This window comes from Podarcis bocagei (genome assembly GCF_964188305.1).
Source record: "Podarcis bocagei genome assembly, chromosome: 9".
NCBI classification, from domain to species: domain Eukaryota; kingdom Metazoa; phylum Chordata; class Lepidosauria; order Squamata; family Lacertidae; genus Podarcis; species Podarcis bocagei.
Window position 1 is genome coordinate 75,476,718 of NC_138134.1, and position 18,373 is coordinate 75,495,090.

The window sequence follows — 18,373 nt, forward strand, 5'->3', positions numbered from 1 at the left end:
TCTCCCTACCTCATCCCCATTACGTCTCTCCACTTGCGGGACAACTTGTTACAGCAACAGGGATTTCTAACCTCTGCCCCTCTTCTCCCTCCAGGGAGAAAATTCATTTCTGCTCCTTTGTTTTGAGACACAATTGTCCACAGGGCTGGTGGCAGGGAGAGGGTGGGTTTAAAGTGCAGAATGATTTGAGCAGAGTTTAAAAGGCCTATTTTTAAGATTCTTTCTTTCTTTCTTTTTAAGTAGCTCCCAATGGAAGAGGTCAAAGGAAAGAGGACAACAGCTTCTAGCAAACTTGTCCCGCCGTGACATGCGAGAAGCTGCTGGCGTTACAGGGCAGAAAAGGGAGAAGGAAAAGGATTGTGACCAATTCAGCAAGGGGGCGGTTATACTTTTTTCGATCCACTGTGCATAATTCTATGCACCTCTATCATGCCCACCTCTGTGCTTAACTTGCTTTTCACTCAGCAGAGAAGTCCTGAACTTTTTTTGGTGGGACTTCTCTTCATACAATGGACATATGGGACTTTGAGGGCTGGGTGAGCTCTGTCGACCCAGGATGAGAGACCTGGACCTTGACTCTGACGGGATGCCCAACTCCCTGTCAGGACTGACGCAACTTTGGCCTCCTCGGACGAGCGTCTGGTATTCATCTCAAGATGATTTGGCTTTGTAAGGTCCACCTGAAACAGTGGACCTTTGCCACACGTACCTTGAGGGGCTTGTGGTTGTGTACTATGTGCCCGTCGGCCATTACCGATGGCCTCTGGTTCACGACGGTCAGCAGATGACGTTGGTGAACCAAAGCCTCCTTGAACTCTTCCTCCGTTTTTGTTTCTAGAAGCTTCTGCCGGAAGGTTATATCTGAGAACATTGTGGCAAATGTCCGGCCCACTTCAGTTGCAGTTTTGGTACTTTTCTGAGGGAGGAAAAACAGGGCACATCCGTGAGTGGTTTGGGTTACCTACACCACAGCTTGAGTTTTATGTTATACCTTAGCTCAGACAGGTTAAACTGATCAACCGCGATCGACAGGTAGATCCCTGGGTGATCCTGGTCGATTGTGGCATCCTTATCGATCGCTGGATTGAAAAAAACTGGGAAATGAAAGTCTTTACCCCCGCCCCCCTCGCTCTGCCCCTCCGCCTCGTCTAGTGGGCGTCGTTTGGCGCTTTCTGTTGGCGATTGGGAATACAATGATTGTTTCTTGCGCTGTGTGCGTTTGTTAGCGGCGTACTTTAAGGTGAGCGATGAAGGTTATTCCCCCCCTTTTAAAAAGCTCAACAACTCTTGCTCATGTTTTGTTGATATAACTAGTGGATACAATTATCTTTCTTTGTGGGATTTTGATGTTCAGGTCCCAAGTTGCTTGCAACTTTTATTTATATATAAAAATACCATACATATTCTTATATTCTGTTATAATGGCATATCAAGGGATAAGGGGAAAGGCACAGGATTTATTTTTTTAAAAAAAAAATAAAATAAAATGGAGGAGGAGCTCAACCCTACCATTTTCGGAGGAGCAAGGACCAGAATGACGAATCGCACTTCGCAGGAGTTCTCCCCCCAGTTCTGAGGCCTTTCCAGGCGGCTGATGCAAACATGGCGACGCTGAAGGGATTTTATAGTGCAACTGTCAAACAATATAAGAATATTATCAGTAGTCAAAGCAAAGCAGAGGGCGGCAGACCGTTGCCTTCAAAGAAGGAAATCAAGTTCCTAAGGAAGGGCAGAAGGACACTGCTATCACAGACGACTGATAAAGGAACGCATGTAGACTAGTAACTTTGAGGCGCAAAAGATGTGCAGGCACCTATGGGGATGGTGTGTTAAATCCGATGGCCCTCCATATGCGGCTGAACTGCAGCTCCCATCATCCCTGGCCACTGGCCATGCTTGCAAGGGATGCTGGGAGTTTTAGTTCAGCAACATCTGACAGGCCCACAATTCCCCACCTTTTCAAGATGTTTTTTAAAAAAAGATTTCTGCAAGGTTTTAAATGACGGATTTTGGCATTTCAGTGAAATAATGCTGGGGTAGCAACGATCCATTGCCAAGTGCCCATATATCCAATTAACAAGCAAACAAACAAAAATATATGTCTGTTCAATCCATGACATTTGGAAGCACGTCGAAGTGCAAGTAGATAAATAGGTACCACTCCGGCGGGAAGGCAAACGGCGTTTCCATGCGCTGCTCTGGTTTCTCCAAAAGCGGCTTAGTCATGCTGTCCACATGACCCGGAAAAACTGTCTGTGGACAAACGCCGGCTCTCTCGGCCAGTAAAGCGAGATGACCACCGCAACCCCAGAGTCGTTCGCGACTGGACTTAACGGTCAGAGGTCCTTTACCTTTTTTTTATATTGACACCAAAGAAAAGACTGAGCTCTAACTGAGTTGGTAACTAACTATTATTGTTTTCTGCTAGCAAAAATGTGAGTGTTTAACCTTAGAGATCAATCATTCAAGCTGGGTTGGTAACCAAATGGGTCATCTCGTTAATGCAGAGGTGAGGAGCCCCAGGCCAAGGGAACAAATCTCTCTCCCTGGCCTTGCCTCCACCCCAGCCACTTGTGTTATCCCCAAGCCAAACCTCTCTTTAGCCTTCCTTCTCCCCTTCCTCAAGGAAACTGGACTTAACTGTCTGGGGTCCTTTACCGTTTTTATCCATGACATTAAACTGAGCAACTAAGGCGTAAGACCAGTTCGTGGATTTCCCCTTCCCTTCCCTTCTTCGTAAGGTCCAGAGTAATAATAATAATAATAATAATAATAATAATAATAATAATACCTTGGGTTAAATATGCTTCAGGTTGAGCGTTTTCAGGTTACGCTCCGCGACGACCCGGAAGTAACAGAGCGCATTACTTCCGGGTTTCGCCGCTCACGCATGCACAGACACACAAAATGACGTCACGCGCATGTGCAGAAGAAGCGAAACACGACCCGTGCACGCACAGACGCATGTTACGTTCTACTCTGGATGTGAACGGGACTCTGGAACAGATCCCGTTCGCATCCAGAGGTACCACTGTAATAATTTATTACTTATACCCCACCCATCTGGCTGGGCCTCCCCAGCCACTCTGGGCAGATACAACATCTCTCAAGAGCCATCTCCCCTCGCCTACCTCCCATCCTCAGTCTGAAAACACATGCATCCTTTCCTCAAATGTGAGGCATTAGCCAGCCAATCAAAGAATGGCCGATGATTAAAGGAGTTGGATGAGGCCCCACCAGGATCTGGACCAAAACTTGGGCTTCCTTCTCCCCGCACACATTTTTCTTTATCAACACCTCCATAAACATCCTGAGTCAAATTGCTCAGAGCGAGATTCTCTGGGTCTCGGACGGAGTCTGCCAGAGCTGAATCAATTCCTTCCACCCAGGTGCCATTGGTTAGCACATAAGTGAATCCATATGAGAGTTTCCGAATGCTGAAGGAGGCCCCTTTCTGATCGACACCTTGGTAGTTAAGTCATGCAAATGAAAGCCGCCCGCGAACCGTAACAAAGACAAGCTCATTTCCATTATGCTGATGAGGACGGTTAGAGAGTTTCTCAGGCATGCAAGATATTCCGTTTCTCTCGCACGGCCTGACTCTGCTGCCTTCTTTCTTTCTGACCCAACTTTCTAAATGACCCGGCCTCCCAGGAGAAATGCCAAACCTCTCCTAGTCTGGATATCTTCTCGCCAACAAAAATGCACTCAGAGGGGGCTTCCCAGTGTCCGGGCAGAACGGCTAACATATTGAGGTTGAATCCTGACAAGACAGAAGTACTGTTTTTGGAGGACAGGAGGTGGGTGGGTGTGGAGGACTCCCTGGTCCTGAATGGGGTAACTGTGACTCTGAAGGACCAGGTACACAGCCTGGGAGTCATTTTGGACTCACAGCTGTCCATGGAGGCGCAGGTCAATTCTGTGTCCAGGGCAGCTGTTTATCAGCTCCATCTGGTCCAGGAGCATCTCCACCTCCATCGTTCTGCCCGGACACTGAGGTCCAGCACTGAGGGCCTTCTGGCGGTTCCCTCGCTGTGAGAAGCCAAGTTACAGGGAACCAGGCAGAGGGCCTTCTCGGTAGTGGCACCCGCCCTGTGGAACGTCCTCCCAGCAGATGTGAAAGAGAAAATAACTACCAAACTTTTAGAAGACATCTGAAGGCAGCCCTGTTTAGGGAAGCTTTTAATGTTTAATAGGTTATTGTATTTTAGTGTTTTATTGGAAGCCGCCCAGAGTGGCTGGGGAAAGCCAGCCAGATGGGTGGGGTATAAATAATAAATTATTATTATTATTATAACAAGGTTAGACTGCGCCTCTTTCTTGCAGGGAGAAAGGTGCAATACTCTCCTCCAAGGCTTGCCGCGGGATCACATTCATCTAGTGCTTTACCAACTGCGCTGGCTCCCAGTGGAGTACAGGGTCAGGTTTAAGGTGCTGCTTTTGACCTTTAAAGCCCTATGTGGCCTAGGACCCTCCTACCTATGGGACTGCCTCTCCTGGTATGCCCCATGGAGGACCTTAAAGTCCACAAATGACAACACCTTGGAGGTCCCAAGTCACAAGGTGGTTAGATTGGTCTCAACTAGGGCCAGTGCCTTTTCAGTACTGGCCCCGACTTGGTGGAATGCTCTGTCACAAGAGACTAGGGCCCTATTATTATTATTTAATTATTCTTGATAAAACCAAACGTTCTGGGGCTATGAGGATCATTTATGGGTTAGGTTTATAACTGAATCACAAAAATTGGAGACATGATTTCCAATAATGAAAAGCACCCAAAAACTTCAGCTTCAGGAACAGAGAGTTCTCCCAGATTCAGGAGTCTTTCTTTCAGGTTTCCAAGAGGCATCTGAGTGGTCAATGTGAGAATAGGATGCTGGACCAGATAATAATATCCATTATACTCCGCCCGTCGGGCTGAGTTTCCCCAGCCACTCTGGGTGGCTCCCAACCAAATATTAAAAACACAATACAACATTAAACATTTAAAACTTCCCTAAACAGGGCTGCCTTCAGCTATGTCATTGGCCTGATCCAGTAGGCTTGTCCTATGTTCTTAACTGGTCCACAATGTTGCCACCAACCTATTGCCTATCATGGGATGAGCAGAGAGGGAATCTGCCCATGTTTCTCCCACTTTCTCATTTTTCCAACTTTAAGTCCAGTTTTCCACATCAATTTGTGGTTATTATTTTTTAAAGAGTGAAAATTCACCAGCATGTGAATTTCTCCTGGGTGTTTTTTGTATGGAACTTCCCCCAACGCAGTGCATTTCCATGCACACTATTCGGCTGGAGAAGCCCACTGCAAAATTCAGCAATGTGCAATTTTCGAAGGATTCCTCTGTTTCAGGTTCATTATTTCAGGAAGTACAGATTAGGTGGGTTTGCCCTTACAAGTCAATGGAATAGTAGACACTGGTCCTAGTTGACCTGCATGGGTCACCTGTTCATTGCTGAGCTCAATTAAAGTTGCTGGTTTTACCATGAAGGCCTTCCTTCTCCTGTTGCAGATTCATCCTTGCAATTTCCGCTCAACACCTGAGATCCTGCTCTGCGTTCCCTGGTTGGCTGAAGTGCATTGACAAATTGCTTCCCCACAATAATGCAAAGCATTCTCTGCACCTTCCTGCAGAAACAGCCGATTTGTCTATAACGATTTGTCAGTCAGAGCAAGATCACACATGCAAAAATAAAATTTATATGCCAGCGAAAGAAAGAGCAAGAACTGGGATTGGCTACAGCTCCACGCTAGGTGACAAATAAGTACTACATAAAATGGCTTGTATAAACTCATTTGAAAGCCTGGAGACATCGATGCGTCAGTGCAGGTGGAAAACCTTCTATGACATCCCTCCATTGAGCTAAACAAACAGAACTTGAATATCATTTGCTCCAAGAAGCTAATTTCAATTCCCTGGAGTCGTCAGTGTGCTTAGATTTAATTGCACTCACACCCTCTTGTGCAAATTCGTATTTATTGCCATGGAACGCTCCAGATAAATAGGCTGTTCAGTTCCTAGGACTATTTGGGTGTTCAGTCATCTAGCTTCGCAGATCATTTTACTCTCATACATATTCATCAGCAGAGCCGGCGAGTGAACCGAGAGGTGAGGAGCTAATGTACTGTTTGCAATTTGCCATTTTGTTCTGTGTGTTCAGTGAGCAACCCTTTTCACCCTTAAAGGTTAAAATTCTGGAAGCTTGAGAGAGGCGGAGGGAATAAAAAGGAAAGATTCCTGTACTAGTTTTATGATTGTGTTTAAGCACACCTCACTTGCTTTATGTTTGACTCAACGAGGGGCCCCATCACATGTCCTTTTCTCTGTGCACTCATGTTGGGGTGCATGGGGTGTCAGGGCAGGGGTAATACCTCTGATGGGGGACATGTCATAGAATCATAGAATCATAGAATCATAGAATCATAGAGTTGGAAGAGACCACAAGGGCCATTGAGTCCAACCCCCTGCCAAGTAGGAAACACCATCAGAGCACTCCTGACATATGGATGTCAAGCCTCTGCTTAAAGACCTCCAAAGTAGGAGACTCCACCACACTCCTTGGCAGCAAATTCCACTGTCAAACAGCTCTTACTGTCAGGAAGTTCTTCCTAATGTTTAGGTGGAATCTTCTTTCTTGTAGTTTGGATCCATTGCTCCGTGTCCACTTCTCTGGAGCAGCAGAAAACAACCTTTCTCCCTCCTTCTGGGGTAGTTTGTCCACCTTGGGTCCCCACGGTGCACTCAGCTCTCACCTGTGGCTCCTGGAAGCTGTCAACATGTGACAGCAGCCACACCCAGCGAACGGCTTCAACTGGCTGGCTAAACCAGGTGGCAGTAGCCAATGGGTCTCAAAGCCTCAGTGAGTTAGGGATTTCCCCTGCATGTAAAGACAGGCTCCTGCAGATGGAGTGGACAAGATCAAGAGTGGGACCAATGGTCAAGAATGAACTCACGCTGTTTCTTGATGAAACTACCAAGTAAAGCCCGCCTTTCAGGGATCAAATCGTGAACTGAAATGTGAGTAACCTTTTTGTTACTTTACTCAGAAAGACTCTGGTGTCCTTATTCTTTTGAGAGGGATTAAAGGGGACACCAGGAAATATCCTTAACTAACGAATCTGCAAACTAGCTTCCACCTACATTGAGAGAAATCTGTTCTGCTACATCCTGGGGGACAGGAGGCGGGCAGGTGTGGAGGATTCCCTGGTCCTGAATGGGGTAACTGTGCCCCTGAAGGACCAGGTGCGCAGCCTGGGAGTCATTTTGGACTCACAGCTGTCCATGGAGGCACAGGTTAAATCCGTGTCCAGGGCAGCTGTGTACCAGCTCCATCTGGTACGTAGGCTGAGACCCTATCTGCCCGCGGACTGCCTCGCCAGAGTGGTGCATGCTCTGGTTATTTCCCGCTTGGACTACTGCAATGCGCTCTATGTGGGGCTACCTTTGAAGGTGACCCGGAAACTACAACTAATCCAGAATGCAGCAGCCAGACTGGTGACTGGGAGCGGCCGCCGAGACCATATAACACCGGTCTTGAAAGACCTACATTGGCTCCCAGAACGTTTCCGAGCACAATTCAAAGTGTTGGTGCTGACCTTTAAAGCCCTAAACGGCCTCGGTCCAGTATACCTGAAGGCGCGTCTCCACCTCCATCGTTCTACCCGGACACTGAGGTCCAGCTCTGAGGGCCTTCTGGCAGTTCCCTCACTGCGAGAAGCCAAGTTACAGGGAACCAGGCAGAGGGCCTTCTCGGTAGTGGCGCCTTCCCTGTGGAACGCCCTCCCACCAGATGTCAAAGAGAACAACAACTACCAGACTTTTAGAAGACATCTGAAGGCAGACCTGTTTAGGGAAGCTTTTAATGTTTGATGTATCACAGTATTTTAATATTCTTTTGGAAGCCGCCCAGAGTGGCTGGGGAAACCCAGCCAGATGGGCGGGGTATAAATAATAAATTATTATTATTATTATTATTATTATTATTATTATTATTATTATTACTTACTAGCGTGAGTAAAGGAAGGATAATACTTATTTAGTATATCCTTTCCTACTATCCTTAACATTCCCGCAGCCTTGTCCGCCTCTTTTCGGCAACTCCTGGTGCCAAACATCTTGCTCTGCTTTCCTTTGGTCCACCGAGCGTCTTGTAGTCTGCGCAGCCCAGGATGTCCAGACACACTGCCCGGTCTTGCGCCCCAGGGAGGTCACTTTGGCGAATTTGTCTTGAGGTTGCGTAAGACGAGTCCACACAGTATTTCCTCAGCAAATCTGAAGGCCCAAAGTGGCCTGAGGCAAACTGCAGAGTAGACCCTCCCCAAGAGGCAGGCATTACCAAACAGAATGGAAAGGGGACACAGCGCAATGGCTCCCCTACCACTGACATATAGCCTCTAAAGCACAGGTGAGGGACCTGGGGCCCTCCAATAGTCTCCAATTCTCATGGACTGGGACAATGATGGGAGTTGTAATTCAGCAGCGTCCAAAGGACTACAGCTTCCTCAACCCCTTATTTAAGGGCTCTGAATGTGGTCCACTAGGAAACCAGTCAAAGATCATGGCCACTGGGCCCATCACCTCCTGGCAAACTGCAGGGGAAGAAATGGAGGCAGTGAGAGATTTTACTTTCTTGGGTTCCATGATCACTGCAGATGGTGACAGCAGTCACGAAATTAAAAGACGCCTGCTTCTTGGGAGAAAAGCAATGACCAACCTAGACAGCATCTTAAAAAGCAGAGACATCACCTTGCCAACAAAGGTCCGTATAGTTAAAGCCATGGTTTTCCCAGTAGTGATGTATGGAAGTGAGAGCTGGACCATGAAGAAGGCTGATCGCCGAAGAATGGATGCTTTTGAATTATAGTGCTGGAGGAGACTCTTGAGAGTCCCATGGACTGCAAGAAAATCAAACTTATCAGTAATCAGCCCTGAGTGCTCACTGGAAGGACAGATCCTGAAGCTGAGGCTCCAAGACTTTGGCCACCTCATGAGAAGAGAAGACTCCCTGGAAAAGACCCTGATGTTGGGAAAGATGGAGGACGTAAGGAGAAGGGGGCGACAGAGGACGAGATGGTGGGACAGTGTTCTCGAAGCTACCAACATGAGTTTGACCAAACTGCAGGAGGCAGTGGAAGACAGGAGTGCCTGGCGTGCTCTGGTCCAGGGAGTCACAAAGAGTTGGACACGACTAAATAACTAAACAACAACAACGAAAAGGAAACCAGTGAAGAAGAAGAAGAAGAAGAAGAAGAAGAAAGAAAGAAAGAAAGAAAGCCTCCCATCACTTTTATTCTTTGCAACATCATTAACAATCTCAGCGCCAAGCATTCTTTCCACATGTTAACAAGAAGACTCGGCTAGGACAGATCATAGGGCTCTTGGCTTGACCTCCAAAAATTCCCCATGACAATGTGACAAACAGCTGACGATGATTATCTTGTCAACCAACTTGGCCTAATCAAGCCACACACCGAAGGGAAACCTGGAGATCTTTTCGGCAGACGGCTGCCTCGAGACACGTAAGGCATCTCCTGGTTGTGAGGCAAAATCAAAAATCAAGGGTTTTGGGTTTTTTTTTTTAAGGCATATGGGAGAAAAGGGAAAATGTGTGTGAGCATGTAAAAACCGACAGCTGACCTGAGTGTTTATGCCTTAACAGTTTATAAACTCACAAGATCTCTGTGACTGAAGCAAGCTCACCAGTGCTGGGAATAAATACTTCGATTATATTTTTAGTGCCACCCTGATTTTAAATGGGGGGGGGGGGTTCCAGTTTTTGGAATGGCATCATTAGAAGACAATATATAACTAAGGGGGTTCCAACGAGGAAAAATAATTAATTACCTTTGCCATGGCAATGAAGCTGAAATGCATCACCCCCAGCGGTAAGGAACAATGGTTTGATTACATACCCAGGTGCTATCTGGAATCATTAGTATGAATGCTAAATAATAATAATAATAATAATAATAATAATAATAATAATAATAATAACTGTTCATGTTTGCTGTTCTTTCTGCTTCTCAGGGTGGCAGACACGGAGGGCTACCTAACTGTATCCTCACAAGAACCTTGTTCTGTACATCAACATTGATGACTGCATTGTAAGAAGCAATGGGACTGCCTGGTCGATCCCAGTTCCGCAAAGATTTTTAAATGGAAAATCCTTTAAAGAGCACTTACAAGCCAGTCCAATGGCTGCACTGCTGGCCTGAATCTTCAGAATGGGATATTTGCCCTTTAAACTTGTAAAAACATTGAATACAACCGGCCTGCAACATAAAGCCTATGGGACTCCTTGCCACTGCACACTCTGAATGCAATGGAGCGAGTCCCCCAGGAAGCAACCCATCACTCTTAGGGAGAATTGTATAAGAGGCAAAAACGTGGCTTCCTCCAGTATTTACCTGGGTTCTGCAGGTTCTGGAGTGGATCCATAATAATTTATGATTTTTAAATAATTTTATTATTTATGCCTCGCCCATCTCCCTAGGTTTCCCTGATCCAATTTGGGTCTTGATTCACCCGGATTGGATGAGGGGAGTCTGCTTTGGAATCTGAGATTGGCGGATTCTTCCCCCCACGCCTAATTGTAGGTCGGGATCTCTGGTTTGTTGGCTCTGACGTTGTCATGCGAAGTTCTCGTCTGGTCGGAGGTTAAAGCCAAGACTCCTTTGATCAGATGAATCATGTTTAAAATACGAAGAGGAAGGATCCTTAGCAGAGGTACACTGGCCAAAGTCACCCATGTAAGTTCCACGGCAGACCCAGGATTTGAACTCAGGTCCATCTGGTCTAAATCAAAAACTGCCCACTACCCCATGCTGGTTCTTAATTTATCTGTCTAAATACCACATTGATACCTTTCCGTGCATTGCACTCTGCAAAAACACACACACCCAAAAACAGTGCAAATCACAACATACACATTAAACAGAAGCCAATAAAAACCAGTCGGAGGATTGAATAAAACAGGACAGCTGTAAAACAGAGATCAGGTTGAAGTCCTATTAAAACGCAGGAAGGAAAACGAACCTGATTCGACGGGCCAAAGAACTGTCTAAATAAAAATGCCTCTATGTGTTGGCAGGAGGAGAGAGGTGGCTCCCTATGACTTAACAGAATCCTGGGGCAGCCACCAAAAAGGCCCTTCTTTTGAGTTCTGCCAAACACACTTCAGATGTTGAGAGGACTGAGAGAAAGGCATGTCTGGAAGATTTCGTAGCACAGGCAGGCCCAAAGAGGAGAAGAGCAGCTTACTGGTCATGCATGGGTTTTTTGAGTTCTGCCATCAATGATTGAATCTACAGACTGCTGGTGATGCTGGTTTAACAGAACAGAGCGATCTACGATGGGGCTGGTGGGCTCAGGGCTTTGGCGGGGGGAACACAGACTCTTTTACTAGCTCCTTTTCAGATAAGCAAGCTAGCCAGGATATCGCTGAAAGGGCTGGGCTAGGAGGCTCAGCAGATTGGGACACAGGGATGCAGGTGCTTAAAAAAATAAAATTACGGGCAAGAACAGGGAAAACAACATCTGAAAATAAAGTATCCACAGCTACTGCTGGAGCCAAAAGCCCCGAACAGATTCTCAAGAGTGTGCAGTTTTCCTAGTGGGCTTTTCACAGGAGACAACAATCCCCAACAATGACACAGTGACGTCATTCGTTGTCCTGCCAAAATGTCATCCGAACACATGGCAACAAAGGGAACACCACATACCTGAACCACAGAAAAAACTTCCTCATGCCGCAAGTAAAAAACAACAACCACAGACTGAAACCATATTGCGTCGGACGTGATCCAAGCGAGGCCTGGTTTGCTTAGTCCAGAGTCAGTGACCCAGACAGGTTTTTTGCTCTCAAAGCAAGTTATTTTCCACTTAGCAAAGAGGGGGGGGGGCAGGAATGGTTCTCTGCCTTTATGTGCTGAATTACATACCCTTCCAAAATTTGGGGAGGGCAAATTGGGACCAGCACCCTCGCACCATTCCGCTGCCATCGTGCGCCCACTCATCACACACACACTCCCTTGCCTTCCTGCCCAATGACTTACAATTTTTGTTTAACCCGCAAGAAAGAAGGGCTTTTTCGCTGGCTAGGTTCAATTCTGATCCTTCTAACCTCCTTTGGGGTAGGTTTGCGGGTATGGCAGAAGGAGACAGGATGTGCCCATGCGATGCCCACCTGGTGGAAACTCTAGCTCACATGACCCTTAAATGTAAAACGTATGATGATCTCCGCCAACAATTTCTAGACCATCTATGTATTCCAACATGGAAACCGGAGACAGAGGTTATACGCTTCTTATTACAGGGGAGAGACCAGGAGCTCACCAAGACAGTAGCTAAGTTCCTCTATTTGATTTTTTGCCACCAAAGTACGCTGCAGGATCCTGCCCTTGCAGGAGACCCACAGAGGTGAAATAGATTGCTCGCCTCTTCTTCTCTTTGGCAAATGACTCTACTGTTGAAATGGCAACGAGATCGCACTGGCCTATTTATTCTGAATGTATTCTGAATGTTCCTATGTGATGCCAATCAAGGTAACTTGACTTGTCTTACCCCCCCCCCCCCAAATCTTCTCCCGCCTTCTCCTCTGCCACTGCGGCCAAAGTGCCTTCCTGGAAGGCGACCGTGAAAAGATCGTGCCAACGATGAGGTGGTTTTGCACGACCCTTAGACGGTCGCGCCAAAGCGATCCAAGAAGACGCTCTGGTGCCCGTCAACAGGCTCTGGCATGACCCCGCTGACTCGCACGAGGGTGGCAGTCTTAAACGGGATATTCTGGGATCCAAAGAGAAGCCGGGATCCGGGTCGTACCCACTCAAAATGGGCCAGTTGCGGGGTATGGAATTATGGAACATGCCGTGATAAAATATTGCACGCAGTGCAGGATTAATTTACAGAACTCGCTGCCACAAGATGTGGCAAGGACAAGGACTTTAGACGGCGCTGAAAGGGGAGCAGAAAGAGCCACAGACGGCAAGGCCATCAACAAAAGATAAGTAGATTCTCCAGATGCAAAGGCAGCATAGCTGAGAATACAAAATGCTGAAGGCATGTGGTGTGAGAGGTCTGTTGTTTTCCTGCCCTGCCCTCCTGGAAGCACTTTATTGGCTACTGTTTTAAACAGGGAATTGGACTAAAGCAGCCTTTAGACCGCATCTTAAAAAGCAGAGACATCACCCTTGCCAACAAAGGTCCGTATAGTTAAAGCTCTAGTTTCCCCAGTAGTGATGTATGGAAGTGAGAGCTGGACCATAAAGAAGGCTGATCGCCGAAGAATGGATGCTTTTGAATTCTGGTGCTGGAGGAGACTCTTGAGAGCCCCATGGACTGCAAGAAGATCAAACCTATCCATTTCGAAGGAAATCAGCCCTGAGTGCTCACTGGAAGGACAGATTGTGAAGCTGAGGCTCCAAGACTTTGGCCACCTCATGAGAAGAGAAGACTCCCTGGAAAAGACCCTGATGTTGGGAAAGATGGAGGGCACAAGGAGAAGGGGACGACAGAGGACGAGATGGTGGGACAGTGTTCTCGAAGCTACCAGCATGAGTTTGACCAAACTGTGGGAGGCAGTGGAAGACCTGGCGTGCTCTGGTCCATGGGGTCACGAAGAGGCGGACACGACTAAACGACTAAACAACAAGCCTTTCTCAACCTGTGGGTCCCCAGATGTTGTTGAACTACAACTCCCATCACCCCCAGCTAGCAAGGCCAAAGCTCAGGGATGACGGGAGTTGTAGTCCAACAACATCTGGGGACCCACAGGTTGAGAACCGCTGGGCTAAAGGGACTCTTGCTTGGCTTCAGCAGAACTCTTCTTATGCAGTCCTGCTCTGGAGGCCAAGACGGTTCCTAGGCTCGCAGAGAGTGAGAATCAATACGCTGAGCAAACTGCACAGGGTTCAGCAACATTTGGCCTAGAAGTGGGCAAAAGGCAGCAGAGTGAAAGTGGACTGCCATATGTCAGAGTCAGCATGACTAATGGTCAGGGATGCTGGGATTTGTAGTCCAAAAACATCTGGAAGACCACAGGCTGTCTATCACTGCCTCAACAGAAAGTTCTGCATGCTTAGTTTGGCAGGGCAGGAGAGAGTCAAGAAGAAAAAAGGAAGATATTCAGCAACCTCAGCAAATTACCGTATTTTTCGCTCTATAACACGCACCTGACCATAACACGCACGTAGTTTTTAGAGGAGGAAAATCTGTAGGCATGCCACCCGTAGGCATTTCCTCCATAACACGCACAGACATTTCCCTTACTTTCTAGGAGGAAAAAAGTGAGTGTTATGGTGCAAAAAATACGGTATTTGTTGTTGTTGCTGCTGTGCCATTAGATTTGTATACTGCCCTCCACCCGTACATCTCAGGGCGGTTCGCAACATAAAAATAAAAGATAAAATCAGAAAATAAGTTACTGCTTAAAAAAAACCTTTAAGGGTGGGGGGTAAAATACTAAAAGAAAATCAATAACACGTGGCTGCTTAATTCCAGGGCACAACTTCTAATTAATTGTGGCACTTTAGGCGCCTTAGATGTAAAATGAATTTTCCTTTTTAAAATACTGCATGATAATGACCTGGATTCGCCACAGTAATTCAAGCCCCAGAAGACCAAAAGAAAAGCGGCCTCAAGTCCAGGGAGAAAATTACTTTTAAATCACTCGCAGAAATAATTCACTGCTCCTCAGCACATCCCAGGGCTCGGGGGTGGGAAAATGTGTCATATGAAGACGAATTGTTCGCATTAAGGGAACTGAGTGGCCCCTTGCCAGCTTCAGATCTTTCTGCTCTGCAAACCTGCTGAGGCCGCTGGCTCGGACGACTCCGATACTTGTTCCGTAAAGGGGAAACCTGTTGTTTGTTTGTGTGTCGCTGATCATTCCGGATTCCCACGAGGACAGCTTCATTTGCAGATTAGAGGAATAATCCAATGTACGGCATCATTGCCCGCGTTTCAGTCGAAGGCTATTTTTGCCTCCCTGCTCAGCAGCTATGTAGCTTTATTGAATTAAGAGGAAGATTTCGCTGCCCTTCAAATGCCTAATAACTGTGACAGAAGGAGGCAGCTCTGTTCATCGCACCAGTTGGCAGGGTTTTCTGAATAATAATAATAATGATAATAATAAAGCAGACAAGCGCATTCCGGACTGTCGCCTATTACAGGGCAAAGCGTGGGCCGCGATTGCACAAACAGAAGCGTTCGCCGTTGTCTGTCTGCTGCAGAAAGCAAGAAATCAACTGAGTGGTTACTCAGCCACAAGCTCTAGGTGGGGTGCTAAGGTTCTCAGAACCTCAGCTTTGCAAATGTGAATATTGCAGGAGTGAGGCTCTCCAGCCACCCCCAACCTGGTCCCATCCAGGTGCTTTAGACTACAAGTCCCATCAGCCCCAGCAAGCACTTGTGAGGAATCATGAACAGTGCAATCCTAAACAAACACACACAAAAGCCAAAAGAATCCAGCAGACCACTCACCAAGGAGTTACAGCAGTGTTTCTCAAACTTGGGCCTCCTCCTGTTGTTGGACTACAACTCCCATCATCCATAGCTAGCAGGACCAGTGGTCAGGGATGATGGGAGTTGTAGTCCAACGATAGCTGGGGACCCATGTCTGAGAAACACTGAGTTACAGCCACACTGGTTGTTGCTTATAAAGCTTATAACCCTCTGGCTCAGATTTGTGATTTGGTACAAATACCGGAGACAAATCAAAAGTTCAAGGGGACAAAGAGTTGAGGGACCAAGGAATGTTTAGCCAGGAGAAGACTGGAAGGTGATATGATTGCCATCTTCAAATACCTGGAGGGCTGTCCTATGTGAAGATGGAGCAATCTTGTTTTCTGCTGCTCCAGATGGGAAGATCTGAACCAATGGATCCGGAGATTCCAACTAACTTTCTGATGGGAGGAGCTGTTTGACAGAGGAACGAACGACCTCAGAAGTGGTGGACCTTCAGTGAGAGGTTTGCAAATGGAGGTGGGCTGGCCATCTGTCAAGGATGCTTTAGCTGTTATTTCTGCATTGACTAGTTGACCTTTGGGTGCCTCTTCCAACCCTACAATTCTAGGATTCTGTAAGTTATAGCCAAAAGGAAGCTCATGTTGGAGCTCTACAAAACCAGCAAGGGCTTGAAAGATTGAAGGACACAGCTGACTTTCGCCTCTTTGCATGCGCACACTCAATAGCCCCCAAACACTCTGAGCAAGCAGGTTTGTGCGGAGGCCCAGTGAGCTCTGCAGACAAGCTCCCAGGAGCTGTCAAGATGACAACTGCCGCCCTCTAAGCTCAATAAGTCTCCGAAAACCGGAGATGGAAATTCCTCCATGCATGGAGGCAGAAAATATCACACCCATCAAATTGTGACACCTGAAGGTGGGTGGGAAAATTCCTCTGCGGATGCAGTTATTCTCAGACTGGCTTAACAGTCCTCTCTTCCCAGGGAACACCAGGAATTGCAGCTTGCGGGGAGAGGGGGAAGTAGGTATCTCCTAACAACTCCCAGCACTCTTAACGAATTACACAACCCAGGATTCTTTGGGGAAAGCCATGACTTTTTAAAGTGGCATGATACCACTTTCAATGTAGAATTCAAGTGGGCCATAATCAAGAGAAACACATATTAAATATATTTGAATATGGGAAGACAGGCTCTGGCGGATTGAGTGTGGTTGCTGTAACCTACTTCCCCAAATTGTTGGACTTTTTGCAATAATAATAATAATAATAATAATAATAATAATAATAATAATAATTTATTTGTACCCCGCCCATCTGGCTGGGTCTCCCCAGCCACTCTGGGTGGCTTCCAACAAAGATTAAAAAATACATTAAAATATCACACATTAAAAACTTCCCTGAACAGGGCTGCCTTCAGATGTCTTCTAAATGTCAGGTAGTTGTTGTTCTCTTTGACATCTGGTGGGAGGGCGTTCCACAGGGCAGGTGCCACTACCAAGAAGGCCCCTGGCTTGGTTCCCTGTAACCTCACATCTCGCAGGGAGGGAACCGCCGTGTCCGGGCAGAACGATGGAGGTGGAGACGCTCCTTCACGTATACTGGGCTGAGGCCCTTTAGGGCTTTAAAGGTCAGCACCAACACTTTGAATTGTGCTTGGAAATGTACTGGGAGCTAATGTAGGTCTTTCAAGACAGGTGTGATGTGGTTTCAAGACCGGTGTGATGTGGTCCCCAGTCACCAGTCTAGCTGCCGCATTCTGGATTAGTTGTAGTTTCTGGGTCACCTTCAAAGGTAGGCCCACAAGGAAAGTGTGTGATAACACAATTCCATCCAACCTGCCTGCGAAGAAGTCTTCCAATCTCCGAAGCAAACAAATCAGGATGAATCCTCGATATACACAGGAAGTGCCACTTCACAGAGAAAAAAATAAACCGTGATTTCTTGGACAATTTCCCACATAGTGCATCTTAATGCCATATTTCAGGGGGATATTCTGAAAGAAAATCGACTGTACATTTCAAGTGGAGAGCAATGCCAGAGAGAGAGAGAGCTAAGTTGAAGTCATCCATATTGGCAAGACAGTTTTTGCAGATACTATCCAGACTGTTCTCTGAAGAAATCTGTGCCAGCTGCAGCATTTGACAGATGGGCTTAGGAAGAAAAGCTTTGGGGCAAAGTTTATTTTGTGTGTGTGTGTGTATGTGCTTCAGCTGCTGCTGGTGCAAGGATCAGACTTTAATGGATTCCCTTTTGGGTGGCTTTGATTTTTCACGCCACAAGAGAAGACATCCTCTGCTCATTTGCAGGTTCTAATCAATTAATACCACCCTCTCACGAGGCACTGTGCTGGCCTCTTTCTGTCTCAGGCTCCCCTTTGAAAACGTGTTTTGTTATCATCTCTGCTGTCAACAAACAGAGCCGATCCGAAGTGTCGCCCGCAGAAGAGCAACGAGGGACGATGCGTTTATGTTCATGCCCACGGTTGGGACACAACACATTCGAGACATTTCCGGCCACAAGGTCTTAAAAATAGAAGCGAGTTTTTGTCTCATCTGACAAACCACAAGTGCCTTAACATCTTTGCTGCTTGTACCCTGCATTTATAAAGTGTTTCTAATATATATAAATACACACATACGTAAAGGCACAATAACACATTGTCCAAAACAAAACAAAACTCACGCTGCTATTTAAAGCTTTTCTAAAAAGCGGACAGTGAGGGAAGGATATGGGGGAAATAGTTTCTTAAGAGTCATCACTGCAATTAACATATCCGCCGCTGTCCAGCAAAAATACATGCGGTTACTCTGATTAAAATAAGGCATACAAAAGCTCTCTCTCTCTCTCTCTCTCTCTCTCTGTGTGTGTGTGTGTGTGTGTAGAAAACTAACCAACATACTAGCAGAAAAATTT

General features: G+C 46.6%; 1 protein-coding gene across 7 annotated transcripts in view; it reads right to left on the minus strand.

Moving 5' to 3' along the window:
- SLC4A11 (solute carrier family 4 member 11) overlaps positions 1-18,373 on the minus strand; it is a 253,541-nt gene that overhangs the window by 62,583 nt on the left and 172,585 nt on the right. For all 7 annotated transcript variants that reach the window (XM_081207015.1, XM_081207014.1, XM_081207019.1 and 4 more), the window contains exons 7-8: positions 1,510-1,633; positions 710-916 (exon numbers count right to left, since the gene is read on the minus strand). In XM_081207015.1, coding sequence (XP_081063141.1) covers positions 710-916; positions 1,510-1,633 — 331 coding nt within the window. The remainder of the gene's footprint in view (positions 1-709; positions 917-1,509; positions 1,634-18,373) is intronic.